General features: G+C 46.3%; 1 protein-coding gene across 2 annotated transcripts in view; it reads right to left on the reverse strand.

Annotated features, from left to right (window-relative positions):
• BTBD9 (BTB (POZ) domain containing 9) overlaps positions 1 to 23,804 on the reverse strand; it is a 205,307-nt gene that overhangs the window by 93,562 nt on the left and 87,941 nt on the right. For both annotated transcript variants that reach the window (XM_065428937.1, XM_065428938.1), the window contains exons 6-7: positions 22,719 to 22,860; positions 4,589 to 4,824 (exon numbers count right to left, since the gene is read on the reverse strand). In XM_065428937.1, the coding sequence (XP_065285009.1) occupies positions 4,589 to 4,824; positions 22,719 to 22,860 (378 nt within the window). The remainder of the gene's footprint in view (positions 1 to 4,588; positions 4,825 to 22,718; positions 22,861 to 23,804) is intronic.

Consider the following 23,804-nt stretch of genomic DNA (forward strand, 5'->3'; position numbering starts at 1 on the left):
CTCGTCGTCAGCCAACCCAGTTTTTTTAGCTCAACCTCCTTCGAAGAGGCGGCGGCACGCTTCCGTTCCCATTAATTCCTTAATGCGTCGGTCCTTTATGTTCTCATCCTCCTTCTGCCACGCTTTCACCCCATGGGTCATTTGAAGCATCCTCTTGGTCAGTTGTACAGCGAACGTCCCATTTTTCAGACTCCCTAGGGGCCGCAAAAACATCCGAAAAATCTGGCATACCAAAAAAATAATTAATTGCACGTCTTTAACTGCCCTTAAGGGCTAAAATTGCCACAGGCACGTTCGAAAAAGGTCTTAAGGAGGTATGGTAGGGTAAATGGTACATGTTAGTTTTAGAGTATTATTTTAGAAGCACCTGCAGATATTCGCATCAAACTTTGCGTGCTTACAAAAGTTGCTCTTGGGTACAACATGAGACACTTTGTTTGATTCTAGGTGGTTTTCCTTTCCTGTGGCCCACTCCCAAAATTTCAGGTGTGTTTGAAAAATGCACAATTTGAGACGTCAAGACATTGAACTGGTATAATATTGCACATGTAGATTATTGGTGGATTTATAAGTAATAAGGAACAATTTAAATCCCTCAAAATAAATTTGATGAGAGAGAATACCCATAGGGATACATAGGACTCCATAGAAAATGCATGAAGACGCTTACGGTAGGAGTAGGCCAACTGAAATTTGGGGATTGGCTAACTTGAAATTTCGAGGTGGGCCAAGTAAATTTAGGGTTGGGCCAACTTAAATTTGGGGCATGGCCAACCTGACATTTAGACGTGGGCCAACTTAGATATAGGGGTATGCTTACGCATACTTAGACAACTCCAGGGGAATTTCTGCACGCCATGTTAAGGTACAACATGTCACCTAGAGGCATAAATGGGTCAACCGCCCTAAACAAAATATGCTAAATCACTCACCACTAGTATGTCACACACCCATTTCATAATGAACATAAACCTTATCAATAGCATCAAGAAATTATTTTTCATTTACCAAGAAATGTTCATAATTTGCTATATTTTTGCTTGGCTTGTGACGTTCACTTCCAGAAAAAAAACCTGTGTGCCAATTGGCCTCTGTCCTTCCTCTTCTCATTAAGTCAGTGGACTGCCCCAATGTGATGTCACCGCCAAAGTGAATTCTTCGAAAATCGAATCATTACAGAATATGGCTTGTGAACTATTCCAAAGTGCAAGCATGTGTAAATGTCGCCATCTGGAAAGTGCAACCATGTGACATCCCCGTGAGTACGGAGATTACATTTCTCCACGTGCATAGCTGGTACGGCGACAGAAAGAAGTGGGAAAGAAAGAAAGGCAAAAAAAAAGAAGAGATTGCTAGGTGACACTTGTCTGGGTGGAGCATGCACTTGAAAAACCTGATGTGTTTAAAGAAGAAAAAAAAAAGTCCCCTTGGGATGTTTTTTCTTTTGGCGCCATCTTGAGTTTTCCGAAAACCATGCACCATGGCGTCCATTTTCTACGCTTTGTCATTTGCTAGCCTACTGTTGCCCCCTGCCATAAAGGGTGCATGAAAAGCTAAGACTATTTCAGAATATTAGTCCATTGTACTGAGGTGTTGTTAACATGGACACTGAATCTGAATAACGCTGCTATTCTGAAGTTCATAGTACTGAAATATTTTTACATTGAAGCTATAAGCAGTCAGCAGGGGATTTCTGAAAAGTTTGTTAAGCTGAAAACTTTATTAATACAGTGTACGTAGTAAAGAGGTTTCACTGTATACAGCAAACTATGCATAAATGTTGCAGTGAAGCGAAAATAGCATATAATCTAAAATTTGTACATTCCGTTGACACTCATACAACGGACTGTAATAATCCAGCAAAATAAGTTGGTTAGGTCCAAGGTCTGTTCCATCCAAAATTAGGACCGCAGTGTGTTATGAAATGGCAGAACACATATACTGCTGTGCAGTACTTGATCATTAGAATCCTGAGGCAATTGCAACAACTATAAAGATCAAAATTAAAATAAATGAATAGATAAAGAGATTCACAGGGTAGTCGGCATCACCATAGCCATAATGTTCTGTATAAAGTCCAAAGGTGATAACATAGTTGACGCATGACATATGCTGTATGTGTGAATGAAAGCTTGTGAGGGTGAGCCAAAAATGGCAGCTCTGGAAGTGGGGGGCGTTCTACTCCAGCAGCTGTGTGGGCCCTATCTTGAAAGCAATCAGCAATGAAGACGGAACCGTTCACAGCTTCGTATGCGTCTCGCCTCTTAGTTCACGATGAAGCAAAGGCAGGAAGAAGGTCAATTTTCTCGCTGCTGCTGCCGCGCTTCCTCACTCCAATGTTTTAAATTATGGGGTTTTACGTGCCAAAACCACTTTCTGATTATGAGGCACGCCGTAGTGGAGGACTCCGGAAATTTCGACCACCTGGGGTTCTTTAACGTGCACCTAAATCTAAGTACACGGGTGTTTTCGCATTTCGCCCCCATCGAAATGCGGCCGCCGTGGCCGGGATTCGATCCCGCGACCTCGTGCTCAGCAGCCCAACACCATAGCCACTGAGCAACCACGGCGGGTCACTCCAATGTTTTGACAGCGAGTGTCTGTGGTCGTTGAGTGAGATGCATTCAAGTTTGCTTGTGCATGCGTGATGGCATGCTTGTCAATTTAATCAGCAAGCAAATGTTTACAAGATTATACGGCTGACAAAGCTGCTATCCTTATCTCATATAGCTGTCCACTAATTTGCTATCGCCAGTGATGCTTTGCCACAAAACTGCCAATTTTTTTCGCAAAATGGTGTGATGACAAATAAAGTTGTCTCAAAACGATACATTTTGAAATCGCTGGAGGTTGTTTTTGGAGCGGTGTATGCTAGGCCTTCAAAATGTAATGGGTAAGGCCTAGTGGCACTATTGACCATTGTGCACTGAGCTCTGCCTTGGCACTTGCTAAGCATCAAGCCAACAGAGTTGCGCAGCAAATGAGGAAGGTTGCGGCCTCAGCTGCTCCGACTCCTTAGACAATGTGGGGAAGTGCGTGCGTCGCAGGCAGCGAAATTGGCCAAGCAGAAGAAAATGCAGGACTATTTCATGTGAAACTGAGCTAGTTTCATCAATAAAGTGATTTTATAAATGGTAGGTGCTTTATCAAATTAAGCTCTGTATCGAACTGATAGGCATTTTTTGCGAGTTCGATATAGCCGGGTTCTACTGTACCAAATTTTTCAGATTAACGAATCGAATTTCATCGTATCGTATCGTATCTTAATAACGCTTCACAATAATGAATTTCGAACGTAAGAATCTGCTCGCAACGACACAAACGACGACAAATGCTCCATATGTGCCACTACCATCATTATCAGTATGCCTACCTATATTTCTCTATGCTCCTGCCGTTTCTTTAAACAGGTGTTTGCTCTATTGGCATTGCCTGCACTTGCAATCGCGCCTGGCCAGCCCTCGCTGTCTTTGTTCGGTCAACCAGGCAGCTCGGCACCTTTGTCGGAGGGCTGTTTTGCTCACTTTAAACATTAGACATCCATTTCTACGTTCGCAATGACCTCTGGAAGCAGCACGGAAAAAAAAGCATAGGCAATTCTCTTCGCAAGAAAGGGTGGATATTCTTTCTCAAGTGGACGTTGGAAAAAAGCAAATTGACATTGCAAAGGTGTGGGGGATCGAACCATTTCTTAAAATAAACGTGCATTCATTTCTGAATACTCGGTGCTTTTTTCCCTGATTTTACACGTTAACGCATTTGCGGATGTGTTCCCAGCAAAGGTAGGCGACTGCTTTTATTGCATTTACGGTTTTGCATGAGAATCAGATCTTTTTCAATAGTATTAAGATTTTTCAACATAACAAATGATTTTTAGCGGTCCCTTGAGATTCATTGTATCAAGATTTGACTGTAATATAGGCAGATCCACCTAAGTGAGAAGTCTGTTATATCCAAAAGTATGTTGTATGCAGACATGTTGTAACACAATGGACTGCACATGCAAATTGCATAGAAGGAGAATGAACATGTATTTGCTGCTTATTCTTTTATATTTGTTGCAAAACGTCAGCAATGCCCTTCTGTGCTTTCAATACCTCAAGCTTTTCGTTGCCTTCTGCATTTGAGACATTACTGGCAAACATGACCAGTCGAGATTACCTAAGCTGTGCACTCAATCATAGAATGGTGGGTGGTGGCAACTGGTTCGCAATCCCAACCAATAGAGCTACTCTATCTGATAATGATCATGAACAGGGGTGGCTGAGAGTATCCTCAAAGTGACTCGAAAGCACTGGAAGTGATTGTTTTTTTGCCAGCAGCTTGTTTGTCCATAAAACGCATCAGTATCCAAGTGACCATGTGGCAGCTCGCTTGTTCATATCAGTCATCATAGCCTGGCACAGCAGTCACATGAACCAGAAATCTAACACAATGTAAGAATGGTATTTGGGCCTGGACTACGAAAACTTCTTATCACCCCAAAGTACGTACCAGCCATGATCTATCGAAATTTTACAGTAATTGAAACATTGCAATCCTGGTCCCAGTTGTGTCAGCTGTGCGAGTGTACAAGAAGTATTCTTGCCTCAATGTAGTACGAGTATGCCCGGTTGTCCTTGTCCCAGAGCAGCAGCCGCAGGTGGTTGAGGATGCAGGGGGCCCCCAGACGAACCAGGATTCCCTGCTGTCCATCGATGGGGTGCCGTGTGAAGCCCCGTTCCATGTCGTATGTCTGGGTGTCCCCGTCCAGAAGTGCAGAGCGCATCTCCCCCTGCAGTACCTGGGCTCCGTGCAGTTGGGTCGCCACATTCTCCCCAGGCACTGCACAGGGAAGGTGCCCCACTCAAGGTTCGAGAGGCACTGCAAACAGCCCAGTGCAGGAGAAGAAATTCTCTGTGCCCTCACTATAACTGCTCAGTCGGCACAAACAATATTCGAGTCCAAAAAGCAACCTGCCAACCTTAAGTATGGAAATACCAAGGTTGAAGCGTAAAAAAAGAAGCACAGAAACATGGCGAAAAATATTAAAATGGTTTTATTACTCAAGGTACTGATTGCTTATTCAAAAAGTTCGTGGACATTCTGAGACATTCTCAACAATCGCAACAATAATGACCAGCACCGCACACAAAACAGAAATGCCTACAAAGTTTAATCTAATCAAGAGATAATCATATGAGTGGCTGTAGTTTCAGTTGCTGTTGCGCATTTGTTCTACAAGTGGGTAGTACTGCTGCAGAAAAGCCTGAATAATGAAGCAGTTCTGAAAAGTCTGGCTGTAAAAAAAATTGAGCAGCAACTAAATTTCTGTTGCGTTGAAGTCAGTTCTGCCCTAAACTGAACCCAAATAAAAAATGATAAACTTACGATTGTCCCTAAATCCATGTGTTCCCATTGTACCCTATGCAGTCCAACCCACTTACACTGATACTGGTTTTAACAATATATCAGATATAACAATGAGCAGCCAATACACCGTTAACTTTTGTATGTGTAAACCATCGGTAAGGGGTGGCCATTTTTGCTTTCCAATTTTACGATTGTGAAAACTTCGCAGCACATTCAACAATCACCGCCAAAGGGGAAAGAGTGAACTGCTTAGAAAACAAAAATATAGTTCTCCTCCTTCATGTCCAATAGCGCAGTGTGTCCGTGAGCGACGTGGAAGGCCACAAAAGCAGCGTTTCAAACCATCGTTAGCGGGCTAACAATGCTCAATGGGCACGGTACGGAAAGAGTTAAAGCCAATGATACGGCATGGAACATTGTAGTAAGCGATTTATTAGACCATCTAACACGCACACAAGCTTGCAGTGCAGAAGCTGGTCATTGTTACGTCCAAGTATTGTTAAACCAGTGTTTGTAGTTGAATGCATAGGTGGGTTCAACTAATTAAAATGTTTGAATGTATGTCCCTTCTTAATTTTTTTTTGTGCAACCCGGTTATAACAATTATTGGTTATAAGAATGAGATTTTCTTGGTACTTGAATACTTTAAGCGGGTTCAACTGTATTCTGTTTCATACATAGCAGGCGATGCTATTGGAGGTGAGCGCCACCACTGGAAAAGCTGGCGCGACCGTCGGCGTGACATGGCATGACAGATCACATGGACACAGCGGCCGCGTCAGCTGCTTCGGAAGCGCCAAAGCAAGCTGAAAATGTAAGTTTAAAGCCCCACCTGTGCTGCGGTTTTGATTAAGTGCCGAGGCTCTCCCACCTTGGGTGTCTGCTTGACAACGCTTGAAAGCACTATAATAGGTACTGGCTGCCTTTAGAGACGTGCAGCATGGTAGGCTACTGCTCGGTGCTGCAGTGTCAGATGTACGCAAGAGAGCCCAGTGTCAGCCTTATTCACACGTAGCCACAGGATAATGAGCTGCGTGGAGCTTGGCTCGCAAAGCTTAGAACTGGCAGATAGCCATCGGCTACAACTCAAGTGTGCAGCAAGCACAGACGCAAGAAAGATTTCTAATATTGTATCGGGGCTGCGATGTTCAGTGAGTAGCACAAAGCACACACTGAGACGCTCGCCCGCGTGCTGCCCGGCTAATGTCATGAAGTTTTGGTCTATGAACTTGTTGATGCTAGATACTGGCAAGTTCACAGTAATGGAAAAGGAACCACAAAAAGCATATAAAAAGAGGCATGACATATGCTCACGCTTCTGTAGCACCAAACAATGATATGTACTGGATTAAATAAACGAAGCAGCAAGTAAGTGCTCACTGATGTTAGATATGGAGCTGTTTCCTGCGATTACTTCGAGTTCCCCAAACCACTTCTGCGAGTCGCAGCACAGCTAATTGAGGAATGCCGAAGCAGGAAAGCACATTCCAGAGGAGCGGCCGAGCAAACAAGTTTAAGGCAACAAGTTCACGTGCCAACAAGTTCGTGCGCCGCCGGAATTAGCAGGTGGGCCTCGGACAATGGAGCATGAGCAGCCCTCCCCTTCTCCTCGTTAGAAGTGCATTGCCAGTCTGCGAGGCAAGACCGCAGAGAGCCGCCAGGTGTGACACCGCGACACGGGCGCCTACCATTGGCTGAAAGTGGCGTCATCGGAGTGGACTCTCCCATTGGTCGAACATGACGTGACTTCCAGTGCTCGAAGGGTTTATAAGAAGCCTTCCAGAGAGACCTGAGCATTCTGGGACATGCCCTGATTCCCTGATTCACCTCTCTCGAACGTCTTGCCGCGGCCGCAGCGTCCGAGTTGCTGCCGGCCCGTAATGACTGTACAACTGGTACTTGACGCTCACCTCTCTGTACATAATGTAGAATAAATCCCTCCCAAGTTTGGGTTTTCATCCCGGAGTCCGTCCTCCAACCCCTACATCTGGTTGGCAGCGGTAGGATCGCCTCCGAATGCATCAGCTGGTCGCAGCGCTACAGAGAAACCTTCGTCGAGAGAGATCCTAAGGAACCGGGAAGAGCGAAGAAGAGAGAGCCTTCGTCGAAAGAGGTTTGAAGAAACTGGGAGTAGCGAAGAAGGAGCGAGCCTTCGACCCAGGGAGTCCGGAGGAACCGGGAACAGCGGACGAATGAACCGGATGGCAGGGTGCTGCAACCGTAAGTGAGCGCGTGGTTTTTTTCCTTATGATTCGCCAGACTCAAAGGTTGTGTGTTCAATTTTGATAGTTCTGGGAATCGGGAATTTGATGCATTGTGTGTTTGCACAAATTAATAAGGAAAACAGTTCTAACCACCTGTCGGGGCAGCTGCCATGGATCTTAGAAGGTTGACGAGGTTAGATTTGTTGTTGGTGTGCGACGATTTGGGAGTTGAGGCGGACGAACGGATGGAAACGCCAGCTATCATAAAGGCGATTCAAGATAGTGGCAATGATGACAAAAGCATTGAGCTTGCTTGGGAGGTGATACAGGAGCCACGGGAGCGGGAGCGTCGTGTACGTTTGCGAGAGCGTCGTGAACTTAGGAGTAAGCGTCAGCGTGAAGAACGCGAGAATGAACGGAAGCATGAGCTTCAAGAACTTACTCTTAGGTGTGAGCGTCACGGACGTGAGAATGAACGCGAACTTGAGCGTGAACAAAAGTATGAGAGAGAGAAGGCAGCACTGATCAAAGAGATACAGTATTATGATCAGTTATTGGCACAGAGACAACGGCTGTCTGAGAATTCTGTACGTAGTACAGAGCGAAAGAATGAGGCAGCATCGAGCGGATTTTCGCCAGAAGCCGACGAGAAGAGTAGTGCCTGTGAGATTAGCTGCAGATTCATAAGTAACGGGAAAAAGCTAACTGCTAACGATGCCTTAGTGGCAATAGAGGCCGTTAAAGGCCAGAGTGAGAGCGACGAGGTGCTGTGCCAACAGATGACTGTGGAGACAGCTAGGCCAGCTGCGAACAAATTGGCACAGTTACCGCGTGTGTGCGTCGCTGGTAAGGTTAGCGAGGTTGCTAGCGAGGAAAAGGGTACTGTTAACGCGACAGACGCGAGCACCCATGTAGAGCCAGATCTGCGTGAAGAAGTGAAGTGCGAGCTGAGCGATGCAGTTGAGGGTAATTTTCAGGATTGCGAGCTGTGTAGCTCAAGAGAATACAACTGCACTGTTCAGGGATCGGTGCGGCTCTCCGCCAGTCTAGATAGCCTAGATAGGGATGATTCAGTTGTTAATCATTCGGACTGTGCGCGTGAGACAGCGATCGATACCGACGGGCTGTGTGCCGATGCACAGCGTGCACTGGGCAATGTAGTAGAGGGCAGTTCGCAAGAGTGCGAGTTGTCTAACTCGAGTAAAGCCTGCTGCATTGTGCCAGAGGCGGTTGGGCTGTCCGCCAGTCGAGGCAAAGTGAGGGTAGATTTAAATGTAAATCACTCAGACTGTGCGGGTAAGAGACCGATCCGGGCCGACGAAAGGTGTACCGGCCAGCACGAGGCACGAGAAGGCGACATGAAAGTGAGTGCGAAGAGAAAACGCCGTAAAAAGAAGCGCGGTAAAGACCGAAAGTCGGTAACTAATGTAACGCCGCCAAAGATGGCGAGAAACCCAAATGGGCAGGGCGCGAGAAAAAAGATGCGGTCGTCTCGGACGATGTTGACGCATCGAAAACGTTCGAGACACAGGTCAAAAAGGGACCGCGAAGCATGTTCTGCACGGACGCGGACAAAGGGCACGAGGCAGTTAAACTCCTCGTCGTTCCGTAGTTCTTTTCACAGCTCAGCGTGCAGTTCGAAGAAACGCAAGGTGGCAGGACGAGACCAGGTGGGGAGTAGCGACGCGGTCAATCGAGTTTGTGAAGAAAGCGGGGCGCCAGGACGCAAATTGGCAGAAGACAGTAACGTCTTGGGGGAGCTGATAGTGAATCAGCCCTTTTGTTGTCTCTCGGCAGCCAGAGTAGCTTTGAGACCACGCCCACCCCGGGTCCGGCTGAAAGTATGAGTCAGTCGTAAGCAATCGGGAAAGGGAGGCCAAGAGAGCTTCCGTTGAAATGAAGTGTGTTGTTTTTATTTTTGAGCATCGGAAAATTTCGCGATTTGAGACTAGGTTTTCTTTCAATATGTAAGGTTTGAGCTTTTGTTTGTGTTTTCGTTCGAGAAGCTCGAGATTTGAAAGATGCGTTTTAAGTAAACATGTAGTCTCGCGAGATGCTCATTAATAAGTAGATAGGCTTTTTTTTGTGTATGTGTGTGTGTGAGTAACCTGAGGGTCAAGGTTATCGTCGAAAGGCCTATGGTAAAGCGCGTGTTTTATTTAACCTTCTTTCTTTTTAAGTGTTTTTGAATTTTGTAAGGTTAAGCGCGTAGGTTTTCAGTAAGTGCATCATTTGCATGGAGAAGTGTTCTTAGTTCCATTAGCGCGTCCTGTGTGGACGGAAGGAAGCAGACTTTGACTGGGTTGCTAGTGTGTGTTGAGGACAGCCGTATTCTGACTTCTCTGATAAGTACGCGTGGAACGAGTTATTAAAAGACGCATTATTTTAAGAGTTCTGCGGAGTGTGTAAGTCCCGCAAGTTTAATTGTTCGTTTATGTCACGTGTCCTGTAGGACTTTCAGGGAAGAAACGTAAGCGTGAATGCAAAGTTTGCCTACAACGCAAGTACGCGTTCTGTTTAGTGACCACAAGGCTAGTGCGCTTGTGATTACGTACTTGTGAGGTTGACCAGATTGTTCAGTGGCACCAATACGTGCGATAAGTACGCCACTGCGGTAGATTAGAAACATGCTGTTCGTGTGGTTAGGCCACTTAAGTAATGTTCGGCTGTTTTCATTTGTTGTTTGCATCGCCAACGACCCTTTTGTTTTGCAACAACAATAGTAGTCTGGTCTTGTCGGCAATCGAGGAGAAATGCATAGCTGTTTGGAGGGGTGGTTACAACTGTTTTGTCAAAATTGGGGAAATAAAAGATCAGGGTTCATTTTGACTCAGTAATAGCCTGGCGAGTCAGGGGTGAAGAGCCTGCGCTTACGCGTAGTGCAGCGCTGTGTTGTTTGGTTTGTTTGACGTATGTTCTCCGGGGCCCAGGATCCCGAGGGTTGTCAAACGAGGCTCGACCCCAGTACCCTGCAGCTTCTTTCAGCGTTCCTCATGGCCAGCGAATTGAGTTCACCGGCCATTCAGAACAACCGAGGCGAGGACGAGCTGTTAGATATGGAGCTGTTTCCTGCAATTACTTCGAGTTCCCCAAACCACTTCTGCGAGTCGCAGCACAGCTAATTGAGGAATGCCGAAGCAGGAAAGCACATTCCAGAGGAGCGGCCGAGCAAACAAGTTTAAGGCAACAAGTTCACGTGCCAACAAGTTCGTGCGCCGCCGGGATTAGCAGGTGGGCCTCGGACAATGGAGCATGAGCAGCCCTCCCCTTCTCCTCGTTAGAAGTGCATTGCCAGTCTGCGAGGCAAGACCGCAGAGAGCCGCCAGGTGTGACACCGCGACACGGGCGCCTACCATTGGCTGAAAGTGGCGTCATCGGAGCGGACTCTCCCATTGGTCGAACATGACGTGACTTCCAGTGCTCGAAGGGTTTATAAGAAGCCTTCCAGAGAGACCTGAGCATTCTGGGACATGCCCTGATTCCCTGATTCACCTCTCTCGAATGTCTTGCCGCGGGCCGCAGCGTCCGAGTTGCTGCCGGCCCGTAATGACTGTACGAATGTTACTTGTCGCTCACCTCCCTGTACATAATGTAGAATAAATACTCCCAAGTTTCGTTTTCATCCGCGAAGTCCGTCCCCCCAACCCCTACACTGAGAAGACCGATAAAAATACAGTGCGAGGCAAGTTCAGAAATAATGGTATTTAAACATCCAAGACCTTGTAAAAAAAAAATTAATCATCATGAAGGGACATCCCAAGTCGCCCTATGGTAGGTGTCAAAGTCCGTAGTTATAACAAAATTATTTTTGAACAGCTCTGATAGTTTCCACGCAATGCTGGTTGCTTGTGTGCTGTCACATGCTCATATGCTGCAGCCTAAAGCTCATGGCACGGTGCGAAAATGCGCTCGCAGCGAGAGCAAAACAATGTGCGCGGACATGGCTGCAGGCATGCAGTCGGTCACCGCGAACCTGTGCGATCGCTGCATTGAGAATTCATTTTATTAAGTTCCATTTAGTTATAAAGATAGCCCACTATAAGAACATATTTCGCATGGTTTTGCTCACAGCGTCTGCCTACTTTTCACGCAAGATTCCAGTTCGGGAGACTCCACCGTGGCGACCGCACGCAGTGGCGTTCACCGTACGGATTCAGCAAAGAGATAGCGTCTGTAAACGATTCTCTGCTTTCAGTTTGCCCAAGATTATTATTTTAACAGCAAAAAACTTCCCTCGTTTTGCGAGTACTCACAGAAATGTCCAGGAGGGCTGCTGCATGGTGTTTTTATTGAGCACCTTAAGCAAAACCTGTGAGGAGCGTGCCGCGCGATCCCTTATACTATGCAAGGGAGGCGCTTCTGACAGATGATGACTCCGTAAGTCCTTGCCCCCAATAAAGACTTTTGTCGCTACGCACACGCAGCTGTGGCAAAGGTTCAGCAGGCTTCAAGCACACCGCTCCTAATAACAATAATAATGCTAGCTTGTGCTAGAAGAGTTTGGTTTGAACTGCCACACCAATCCAAGTCACTCAACTACTAGAGAACGGTCATGTATACATTTACCTTGGCAAAGATTCTGTCTAAGGTAGTAACCGAACCAATCACTTTATATCATAGTAATAACAAAGCTATCATCACTACCCTTACCAAATGAGGAAAATAAATAAGGAAAACTTCATTAAACTGTACCCACTTAAACAGTAGTTTTGTTTTAAAAGTAGTAAAGTCAAATTTCTGACTCAGCGGCCATTGCACATAGTGCATTTTGTATCCACATAAACCATACCAGCTTACTGCGTATGTGTCGGTTAACACGTAGTGTCCACTCTTCATCGCACAATCACGGCTGTGCGTCGTCTCCATCGGCCGGCCTATCAGAACAACAAGCCACGGAGATTGAAAAAACGGCCTCCAAGCGCCCTGTGCATATGCACGTGAAGCCACATCAACATCAACATAATTTCAGCATCGTGCAAGCAAGAACTCGCGTCATGCCGAAGCTCGGATAAAAAATACCGGGTGCTCAGCATAGAAGAAAAATTGGACATTGTTCGAGCTATCGAATGTGGCACGAAGAACTCGGCACTGGCACGCGACAGGGATCTACCGCTGACTATGTTGTGTGTCATTGGGAATGCGAAGAAGTTGCTTGGCTACGCTGCTGCAACCGCAAAAAGATGTCCGCTACAAGGTTCGACTTTTCACCATCGTTGCCTCTGTTGCTGAAGTATTACCTAACGACAGTGATGAGGACGACACAGAAAGCAACAGCACGAGCGATTCAGGCCTGACAGTGGCAGAAGCTGCACATTACGTCAGCCTCATGAATGCAATCGTCACGATGAGAACAGCACCCCGCAATGAAAAAGGCACCCCGCGACTTCTGCAGCGCTATCATGCCCGTGAACGAAGAATATGCAATGCCAAGGAAGCTGCCATGCAAGTGTTTGCGGAGAAGAGGGGGCTGGCTGAAAAGCTGGCTCCCAGCTTCAGTATTACCGGAGGGGGCTGGCTGAAAAGCTGGCTCCCAGCTTCAGTATTACCGGTGTCACACGAACACTTATGATCACGATCAAGCCCGATCCGGATAGGAATTTTCGACTGCACTTGGCTGCCTCGCAAATCTTGCACAAATGAGCCAATCGTTGCGCGAAGCGAATAAATACTACATGTTTTTGGCCTTTTATCACACTCTCTCTGAGTTCCGATTTAGACAGGTAAGTGGGCTATCTCAAGCACTACTACCGTCTAGTATGTACTTTTTCCGAGCTCTGGCTAACTACAGTTTAATGAGGTTTAACTGTACATGTACCCTTGTCTAATCCTGTGTGATGTGCTTCAGCTTCGCTGGTCATCCACCTGCACAGAGTGGAATGGCTCCTCAGTCCTTCCCCCCCACCACCAAATTGCACTTCCGTGCTGCACCTGCTCGGTTAAGGCATCATTCACAGTGTCAAGTGCGCCTACAGAGAGAGAGCCTGATTCAGTGTCTGCTGCTGCACCTCCAAGTCAAGCGCCTCACTGACATGGACATCTTCACGGCACTTAAGATGGTGGTAACATGATGGTAAGATGGTAGGACACATCGCAACAACATGGGTTGTCATTGGACACATCGCAACAACATGGGTTGCGATGTGTCCTACCATGATTGCAAATTGTTTTAAGCACGCTGGCCTCCTTGACACTCAGCAGGCATCATACACCGTTCCAGTGGCACCATTCGCCCGAAGGCGCACTCGATAGCAGTGCTGCAGGTGCAGTGCCGCCATCGCTGACCAATGCCTGGGGTGAACTTTATGCCATGGAAAACAATGCTCCAGATGGCCTCAGTGTCAACGAGTTCATCTGCGCGGATGAAGATGCCTTTGTGCATGAGATGACCGACGACGCTACAATAAGTAATGTGTGCGAAGCCGAGGACCACCGAGGACCCAAACAATACGTGAAGAAGATGAACTGACGGGAGGTGTTAGATGCCTTCGACATAATTCATTTGTTTCTTCAGCGGGCACAACAATAACGTAGCAATGGGCCACTTTTTCGGAGTGTGAAGGGAAAGCTGTCAAGTTGGTGCAAGGTGAGGCTCGGCAAAGTAAGCATACCGACCATTCGCAATAAATTTTTGTTTTGCAAGCTATTTCCCCGTCGTTTCTGTCTGAATCTCGCACCAACGAAATTCCAGGCAATTTCATTATTGTGGGTTTGGACTGCATTAAATGATAGTAAACAATAAGAAAAGATGTACTAGGAGCTAGTGAAGGCTCATATGATGATATTATAAGAAGGCATGATTTGTGCACAAATTATAAAGCTTTAAGCCAAACCATGTTCGAGAGAAGCTTTGCACACCAGCATATCGACATTCTCAAGGTGGCACAGTGCCCAATAGAAAACTTGCATGGACACTGAGTGGCACCGTACTTCCCTATAGGTATTATTGCAAGAAATTCTATGATGCCTTCTACTCCACGTGAAAATATGGGTCCCTGCTATCTATGCGAGCACTAACCAAGGCAAAGCTGTGTCACGTGATCCAACTTATGACAAGGAAGTGCCAGCAGCACCAGTGTTTCCGGTCGCAACACTTGTGCCCAATAGTCGATATGTTGTACTACTACTAAGGCAAGGGGTCGAAATAACTTGGAGAAAAACAACATAGACTTAAAAGAAAGTTATATTTGCGCAATAAGCTATAGAAGGAGAAATTGTAAAAATAATGTCTAGATAAACAAAATAGTGTGTCTGCAATTTTTATGTGCCCCATTGGACACGCCTTCTGTGGGCCCTGAGGGTATTGTAGTAAATAAAACTAGGAGAATGGATTCAGAGAGTAAACGAGGGCAGTTAAGATGGAATGTTAAGAGCAAGAAGTGCAGCTAGACAGGTCATGTAATGCGCAGAGCAGATAACCAGTGGCCTAATTACAGTTAGGGTACCAGAATGTTGAAGTAAGACGCCTGCAGCCCGCAGGTACAGAATAGAGCTGTGTGGCAGAGGCCGAGGTAACAGCAAACAAACATAAGTACTGGGTGTTGCATAATTAGGAGCACCTGCTAGAGACGGCTGTTTCCGCTTAACTGCCGGCTGACTTATGCTTGAATTCCGCAAAGAGGTAGCATCTTGCAGTGGATTCAGTTTAATACCGTGTTTGTGAGCATTACTTGCGTGCTTCATTCGCAACGAAGCCAAATTGTGTGGCAACCCCATTAAAAAAAGGATGATTGCAGTGCAACTGAACGGTGGCACCATCTGCCAACATTACACTGCAGTGCTCTTATAACAATATCAAGAAGAACAAAAAGTCCGATCATTGTAACTGATCCTTCATATATCAAGACAGCCGTAAAAAAAAAAGCTGCTGAACAAGCCTTTGTATTCCGAAACCAAAATTTCCACTTATGCTAAAAATAAATGTTGTAGAAAGTAGGCTCTGAATGATAAAACGTTTATTCATACCTCTGAATAACGTGTCAAGCATTAGGTGCACTGAAATAGTAAGAAATCTGCACTTGCTTTTGCAGTAGTTTCATATTCACAACTGCATTGTGCATCGCATTTAGCTGCTACATGAACACTGGTGGCAATAGTTTAGCACGCATGAAAACAATGAGCGATTTGATCAATGACAGTGCACTTTGCATGGGCAATGGGGTCGGTGTCAAAGACAGGCCACTGTCAATCTCGTCACTGCTGCGGCTGTCGTCTCTGTCGCACAATGCAGCCATATATTGCTGCAACGATCACCCCGTCGGAAATCTCTTTGCAGAATGACGCACGACTATCTGCACTCGGAAACTTCTCCATTGAAGCTGTTTCATCATCAGTAGCAACTTGCTTCCAGAGCTTGGTAATGTCAGTGGCTTCCACGGTGTTGGTTTCACCCATGGGGGTTTTGCCGTGGCGCACAAAGCCAGCTCTTTTCATTGATCGGCATGGCCACTGGTTCAGCCTTCACGATCGCGTGCTACGCTTTTCGAATCATCGATATCACTGACGGCGCGAGCTAGTACTTGGAGTCCTGCAAAATTTGCAGCTTCTTAAGCAACACAGCCTTGGGCTTTGTCAGTACCAACATCTACTAATTGTGCTGTACGCTGCTACCACTGCTTAAAGCTGCTTCCCTGCTTGCTGAGAGAGAGAGACTGTAGAAAGTGCAGGCGCTGCTTCGCTTTTCTTTTTCTTTCTTTCTCTCTAGACACACCGAGCCCAACCGTGGGTGATGTGGACGCCAAGCAGCTGGCACCACCTTGTGGCATACTGCGCCAGCTCACGATGCTCTCTGTGGCTTCCAAACCGGCGCACGGGTGGGATGTGCTGCGCGGTAATAATGGCAGAAACAAACTCATGTAGGCAAGATTTTTGCCCTGTCTTGGCATCGTTCGTTTAAGCAGGACTAAGCAAGGAAAATGTCACGATTATTTTGCCTGGAAAATGCCATCCAGAAGGTGTTAGCTTTGGAAAATTGAGTAATTTCCACTTGTCAGTTCTTGCCAACCTTTGCCTTATTGTACCACATCACTTTCCCATAAACTCAGAGCCATTTGACCCTGTACCAGCCGTCACTTATCGCAACTGCTGTCAACCAATAAGCTCAGGATTGGGGGTGGAACTTGCAAAAGAGTGCACTCTCGCTGTTCGCAAACCCATGCCCCTTGCTACTGAGACGCCGGCTTTCCTGCAAAGCTTAGACGTCCAGTGGCTAAACATTACAGACAAAATTTTGCCAGAGACACGAAATTATTGCAAAATTCTGCACAAAATCAGACACGCTTTCATAGATTAGATAAAAATAAGTGCTAAGAACCATGTTTGCTCCCACACAGCCAACAATACATTCAATTTGCTTCGAATATTCGTATCCAATCGAATTTATTGATCAGAATGAAAAGTTATAATTGTCAAAGCATTGGCGCCCACATAACAGGGAAGCAGGTTGCATTTTCTAATAGGGTGGGAGATCAGCATCACTGACAAGCTATTTAATTATTGTTTGGGTTCGGGGCTACGCTTAGCCCAAGTACTGCACGCCATAGTACCTACGACGACTTTTGTGAAGTTGTTGCTGGGAAACACATAACTGTGAGGCTTCAATGTCGCAAATGCAATATGTTTCTAAAATTGCTAAGTAAAACTTTATTGAATATTTTTGTTGTTTGTGAACCCATACTTTCCTCAATGTTGCATCTATATTGGCTGCCAAGGCTTGCAGTCTGACAGTACATGAGCAAGTCCGCTAATCACACGTTATCAATGTAACACCCCATGTTATTTGGTGCATAAAATAAAAGAGTGTGTACCTGCTACATTCACGATCTCTGGGAACGAAAGCGAAAGGGGGGGGCTCCAAGGGACATGCACGGTATCCAAGAAGGCTGTGCTTGTGCTGAAACATCAGCCCCCTTCTCCTCGGAAATTTTCGATATCCTTGCTTTTCTGACTACACCAGGATGGGGAGGCGAGGGGGGTGAGAGAAGAATTATGGGCCTCGGGTGCCAGACGACCTAGCTGTGCCACTGCCCCACCCCCACCGCCATATTGATTATCGTGCCGCCTCGAGCCAGCGCTCTCGCGCGCAGATTCGCTGGCAGCCATAGCCACACCACGGCAACGTGAGGGTTAGCTACTTCAACGTTCACTACCAAGCTTCTTGCTGTTCAGTACCTTGTTTTTCATTCAAACAATTCGCCGCTGCTAGCAATGGCGCCAATGGCTTTGGAGCGCAGAAAGCACAGTGTGTTGCATAATGCTGGTTTTTGAAAGTCAACTTCGCCCCCATACAGCGGTCGTAACGCGGTGAAGCATACCAAAAGTTCGAAGGGGCAATTGTCATGGGACATGTAAATCAATGAAGGGGGCTAGTTGGTGAAAGTTCATGGTTATATTGCGCTTAGTTTTACAGTGACAATATTAAGTGAAGGACCAGACGTGGACGTACGTAGCGCAGCTACCAATGCTTATATACAAGGAGATATGGCGCGGGGGGGGGGGGGGGGTATATAAAAAGATATGACAAGGTGGCGACATGTGATCATAGTTCGGGCAAGGCATACATCGTTCACTTGCCCTGGCAAACTCAACCTCAGCTTCGATAAGCGCAATGGACGGAGTGCTTACGGACATCTCTTTTTCTTTAGCTATCGCAAGCACCTCCCATATTTCTCGCTCCGTTTTTGTTTTTGATGTGCCAATGACTGTGGTGCTTTCTAGTAGCGGAGAGCATTTGCATTGTTTGCCATGCGCAGCCAAGTTGCTAGGTGCTGTCAGAAGCTGGCACATGTATTTGTGCTCCCGTAACCTATCATTTAGACAACGTCCAGTTGGCCCAATGTACAGTTTCCCGCAATCTAGTGGGATTTGGTAAACCACTGAAGTAGCACATTCCACGTACTTTTTCACGTGCTTAGTCTGACAGACCGTAGCACTAGGATTGCCCTCTTTGGATCCCGCGTTCACCCTCTTGCCCATGCCTTTTAGTTTTTGCGGAGTGGAGAACAGTACTTGAACATCATGGCGTTGGGCTGTCTTTTTTATTCTATGTGACAAGCCATGGATGTAAGGCAACACCATGCATTTTTTCAATTTTTCTTTTTCGTGTGTTTTTTGCCTTTACCTGTTGGTTCTGATATTGGGCAACAAGATTTCACAGATTTGCACCACCATACTGTTCGGGTACCCACTGTTTCTTAAGCAGCTTACTTGAATATCGATGCTTTCCCTCACAGCATGGCGGCATGATTTTTCAACTGCTCGACTGATCCAAGCCTTGGCGATGCCTCTTTTCATGATTCTAGAATGGCAAGAGTCATACCTCAGGATTTCTTTTTCTCCGATAGCTTTGTAGCACCAGCAGATGTGGGAGCCTCTGAGCCTAATGTTTATGTCAAGGTACTGCAATCGACCTTCAGTAGGAGTCTCGTACGTGAATTCTAAACCTTCATGCACTTTCTTGAACATGCTGATGACAGTTTCTATGCTAAATGGATCGGTTTGGCATTCTTTTATGCACACCAAATAATCATCAACATATCTGAAACAGGTAGTTAGTTTCTTCAAACAAGGCAGCAAGTTTTCTGTCTCCCACACTCAAAAATAAGTCGGAAAGCACGGGAGCCATACAAGAACCAATAGCGGTACCGTCCTTCTGCTCATACACACTGTCTCCATATTCGATAAACGCACCATGTAGATACAGTTTTAGCAAGGTCACAAAATTAGAAATGCTGCACTTGCATACGTCCTGAAATTTGGTGTAGCCCAAAGTGTCAATGGCTTCTTCTACAGCTTGTACCACCGCTGGCCTTGGGACACTGTAGAACAGGTCCTTCACGTCTACTGAAAAACAAGACGTCAGCGAGCTACTCTTTAGTGTTGCAGTAACTCCGTCAGAGTTGCGGATCAAGAACGGGTCGACGAAGGGTAAGGAATTCAAAGATGCCTGAAGGTAGTCCGCGATGCATCTTTGCCAGGTTCCGCGGTCTTCAACAATCGTCCTAAAAGGAATTCCCTCTTTGTGGGTTTTTACCATGAGAAATCGTTTCACAGCGAGTTCTTTGCTCTCTTTCACGCACTTTGCCAATCTTGTCAAGCCCATGCTTTCACATGTTTTGCCGGCTTCGGTTTTTAGTTTTGCAATTGCTTTGCATGTAATGTCGCTTTTTGCGAAATTCTTGCGGATCGCTTCTTGGACGGGTTTTTTCATATTCAGGAACATCACGACAAACACGCGTCTTTTGTCCGAGAGGAGCAGTTTTAGATTTTCTTTCTTGAGGTACCTAGTCACTCTGCTTGTTCCTGCAGGCTTGGGTTTTACTAGGCTCTTTTTCTACACTCCCGCCAAAACTTCTTGGATGCAAGTCCCTTTTTCTGGCTCAGAGGTCTTTTCCCGGAGTGAGCGTACCATGGCCAGGAACTGTACTGTCGTTAGCGGAGGTTCAATTGCGTGTTTTGGTCCCTTATTTAGGGTCTATTGTACATAATTGGGGATCTTTTTACTGGATAGGTTGACAGCACCGCTTTCTCAAGGCTTACGCTTCTCTCTTCTATGGAGGCTCTTGAATGAGCCTTTCCATTAGCTTTCGGCATGCAACTCTGCCAAGTTGTAGAAATATCTGATGATTGCTGTTGAAGCCGCTGAGTCCATTGTTTCCTCGCATATCGCTGCAATGTGGTCTCGGAAGAGACGAATCTGTTGCCACGTTTCTGCTCGAAGAATCTTGCAGAAGCGTCTTGCCGTTCTTTCCGTAGAGGCGACGTTTCTGAGTAGACCAGCCAGCACAGGTGAAGACACACTGTTGTTCAGGGCGCACGTGAGGGTGCGAGTTTTGTGCCTGGCCTTCGCTATGTTGCCGTCGAAATATAAAGTGCGAGGAAGCAGAGGAAGGTTAGGGATGTAGAAGCCCAATGTACTCGAAATAACATTTAGTAAAGCAATGAAAGGGGCTAGTTGGTGAACGTTCATGGTTATATTGTGCTTAGTTTTACAGTGACGATATTAGTGAAAGAATATTAAGTGGACGTACTTGCACTACGTACGTCCACGTCCTGTCCTTCACTTAATATCGTCACTGTAAAACTAAGTGCAATATAACCATGAATTGGACATATGTTCCTTTTATTATACACGCGTGCACCCACCTCCTCCTATTACAGTACAAGCATGGACACACGCCTAATAACTGACTGTAATTTGTAAATGTGTGTGATTCAATCTTGTGGAACTTACCACTCATCTGTTGGCTCAGTGCACATGCACCACTGCACCTAAGTCCTCCATGCAATTGGCTTCCTTTAATTCGAACAAACTTTCGGGCCCCTTTGAATTCGAATTATCGAGATTTGACTGTATGTTGATAATTATAGGTGGACTGCACTGTATGGTGGCAGGCATATTTCAACATAGTTGTGACAGATGGCATTACAGTGAAACCTCGTTAAACCGTAGTTGGCCAGAGCTCCAAAATGTACTAAACGATAGTACTGCTTAACCAAAATAGCATGAGATCGCCCACTTACCTGTCAAAAACGGAACACGGCACTCGGAGAGAATGCGATGAAAGTGGAAAAAACATGCAGTATTTATTCAGTTCATCCAAGAAAAGTGTTATTTTCGTTTGATGCCACGGCAGCCTAGCAGCGACGAAAATGGCCTCAACCTTACTGAAGCTGCGAGCCAGCTTTTCAGCCAGCCCCCTCTTCTCAGCAAACACTCGCATGAGAGATTCCTCGTTGGCGTTGCATGTTCTCCGTGCACGCGGGCGGTAGTGCTGCAGAAGTCGCGGGGCACCTCTTTCATTGCGGGACATAATGCACAGATTCTGCCTCTGTTGGGCCTGAATCGCCCGTGCTGTCGCTTTCCTGTCGTCCTCATTACTGTCGCTAGGTGACAATTCGGCAACAACAAACGCAATGATGGTGAAAATTCCAACCTCATAGCCAACCTCTCTTCATGGTCGCAGCAGCGCTTCCGAGCAACTTCTTTGCCTGCTTCCGAGCAACAACTTCTTCGCCCGTATTCAACAGTAGATCCTTGTCGCGTGCCAGCGCTGACTTCTTTGTACCACGTTCGATAGCACGAGCGATGTCTAATTTTTCTTCTATGTTGAGCACCAGGCGTTTTTTTTATCCTGCTTCGGTATGACGAGAGTCCTTGCTTGCATGACACCACAACACTCTCATGACACCGAAATGATGTTGATGTTGATGTGGCTTCATGCGCAAACGCACAGGGCGCTTAGAGGTTGTTGTTCTGATCTCTGAGGCTTGCTGTTCTGCCGGGCCGCCCGATGGAGACGACACACTACCGTGATTGTGCGACGAAAAGTGAAAACACTATGTGTTAACCAATACGTACGCAATAAGCTGGTACAGTTTATGCAGATACAAAACACATTATGTTCAATGGCCACTGAGTTGGGGATTTAACATTACTACTTTTAAAACAAAAGTACTGTTTAAGCGGGTACGGTTTAACGCGGTTTTACTGTACTGCAAACTCTCTTTACACACACAGAAAGCAGCACTCTCAAGAGTGTGTGCGGTGTGAAACTTAGGAAAAGTTACACGGGCCTAATTCTGCGCAAGAGCACAGTAGTGAGCATACCTCACTTAAACTTGCGTTGTTGAAGTGACACAAGGTCAAATGCAAGTGGTGGTCAAGACCAATGAAGCAGCCGACAAGAGAAAGCGTATGAACGCTTCATTGGCTCTGCTTTACATTCCTTTGCTGGCATTTCTTGCTGTTGTTTTATTCATTAGGCACCTACTGTGTTGCAATAAATTTCATGCTACACCTATACATTCAACAACTGATACTGCAATTCCACCATTTTGGTGACAGATCGCAGAGCTCTACAATTTCACCAATATTCTTGGTGTTTTTGTTGGTATTGCCACAGATGGCGAGTGCTCCGGCTTTAGTCATAATGAAACAGGCACGTAAGGCTTTCAGATGTATTAGTAAACTGAACCCACTGCAAAACGCTACCTCTGCGTGAAATTTGAGCTCAATAGTGCCAGCGGGTGTACCTGGAAGCATGCCGTACTGTAGCTGGTGCTCCTATTTAAGCAACACTCAGTAGGTTGATGGTGATGACACAGCGGGAACACTAGTGGGTGAGGGAACTCAAAGCCACAGGCATGTGAGAGAGAGGCACTGACGCAAGCATCCTCGGTAAGGGCGGTCAGCGTCCCGTGTCTCGGTGCGCAGCTTTATCGCGTCCAGCAGAGTGTTGGGGCACACAAGCCCCGTGGGGCGCACCACATTCAGAAGCTCCTGCACCGTCAGCAGTGGCAGACGAACCTGCACCAGACAGAAGTGGTTTCAAGTGGGATCGACATGTGGACTAGTTTGCACTTGGCAGTGTGCAGTAGATGAGGCCGTCGATATTTCCAGAAAAATTAGTAGTGGGAACTAAAGAAACCACTGTAGGCTGCAGCCCACACGTGCATTTAACCCTTTAATGTTTCTGCCTCAACCGTCAGCTGTCCAGTATTCACGACAGTGTTTTTTAAGCACTGACATGCGGTGCCTTCTAGGAGCACTGCAGTCAAGCCCAGTTGTACGTAGCGCTCGATAGTTTCACAAGTTGTCGTTGTGTCAGTAATTCATTATATATGAACTTGCCCTTCAACATGAGCAAAAATTAATGACACTGAAGATGGCATTGGCAGTTACAACTGGACACCATCCGGCACTTCCCACATTTAGCTGCAAGTTTCTGTTAAAAACATAATCTAAAGAATGAAATGCAGCAGCGTAGCTTTTTAAAACAATTCCCGGCCGGTCCAGAGCACCGCCGTGGCAATTTCTTTTTCGAGAGCTTGCTATATGTTTTCTTACCAGTGGGACACAAGTGGATTCTGCACACTATAGTGAAGCTTTCCAGTTGGCTGGAAGCGGAAACTACTACACTGTGCTGGCCTTTTACAAAGATCTTGCCATTACAGCTGCAGCATCGGCTGCACACGTGCCGGAGCCGCAAAGTTAAATTTTTTTTAATGTCACTTTGGCTGAAACAGTGCCAAGTTTGAAAGGTAGAACACCATTGCGAGCCATTTTCGGCAACATTGTAAATGAAGTGTTGACGAACCTTAACCGACAGCTCTTTGCAACTTTTTTACATCAGTTACGTGTCGTGCTGCATTCACGCTGACGTAGGCTGTGCGAATATCGATAGCAACACTTAAGCGACCACTGTTTCAAACTGGCCCAAATCTTCTGTACAAAACGCAGTGCAGGCAGTG

Source organism: Dermacentor albipictus, unplaced genomic scaffold, assembly GCF_038994185.2.
Source record: "Dermacentor albipictus isolate Rhodes 1998 colony unplaced genomic scaffold, USDA_Dalb.pri_finalv2 scaffold_16, whole genome shotgun sequence".
NCBI lineage: Eukaryota > Metazoa > Arthropoda > Arachnida > Ixodida > Ixodidae > Dermacentor > Dermacentor albipictus.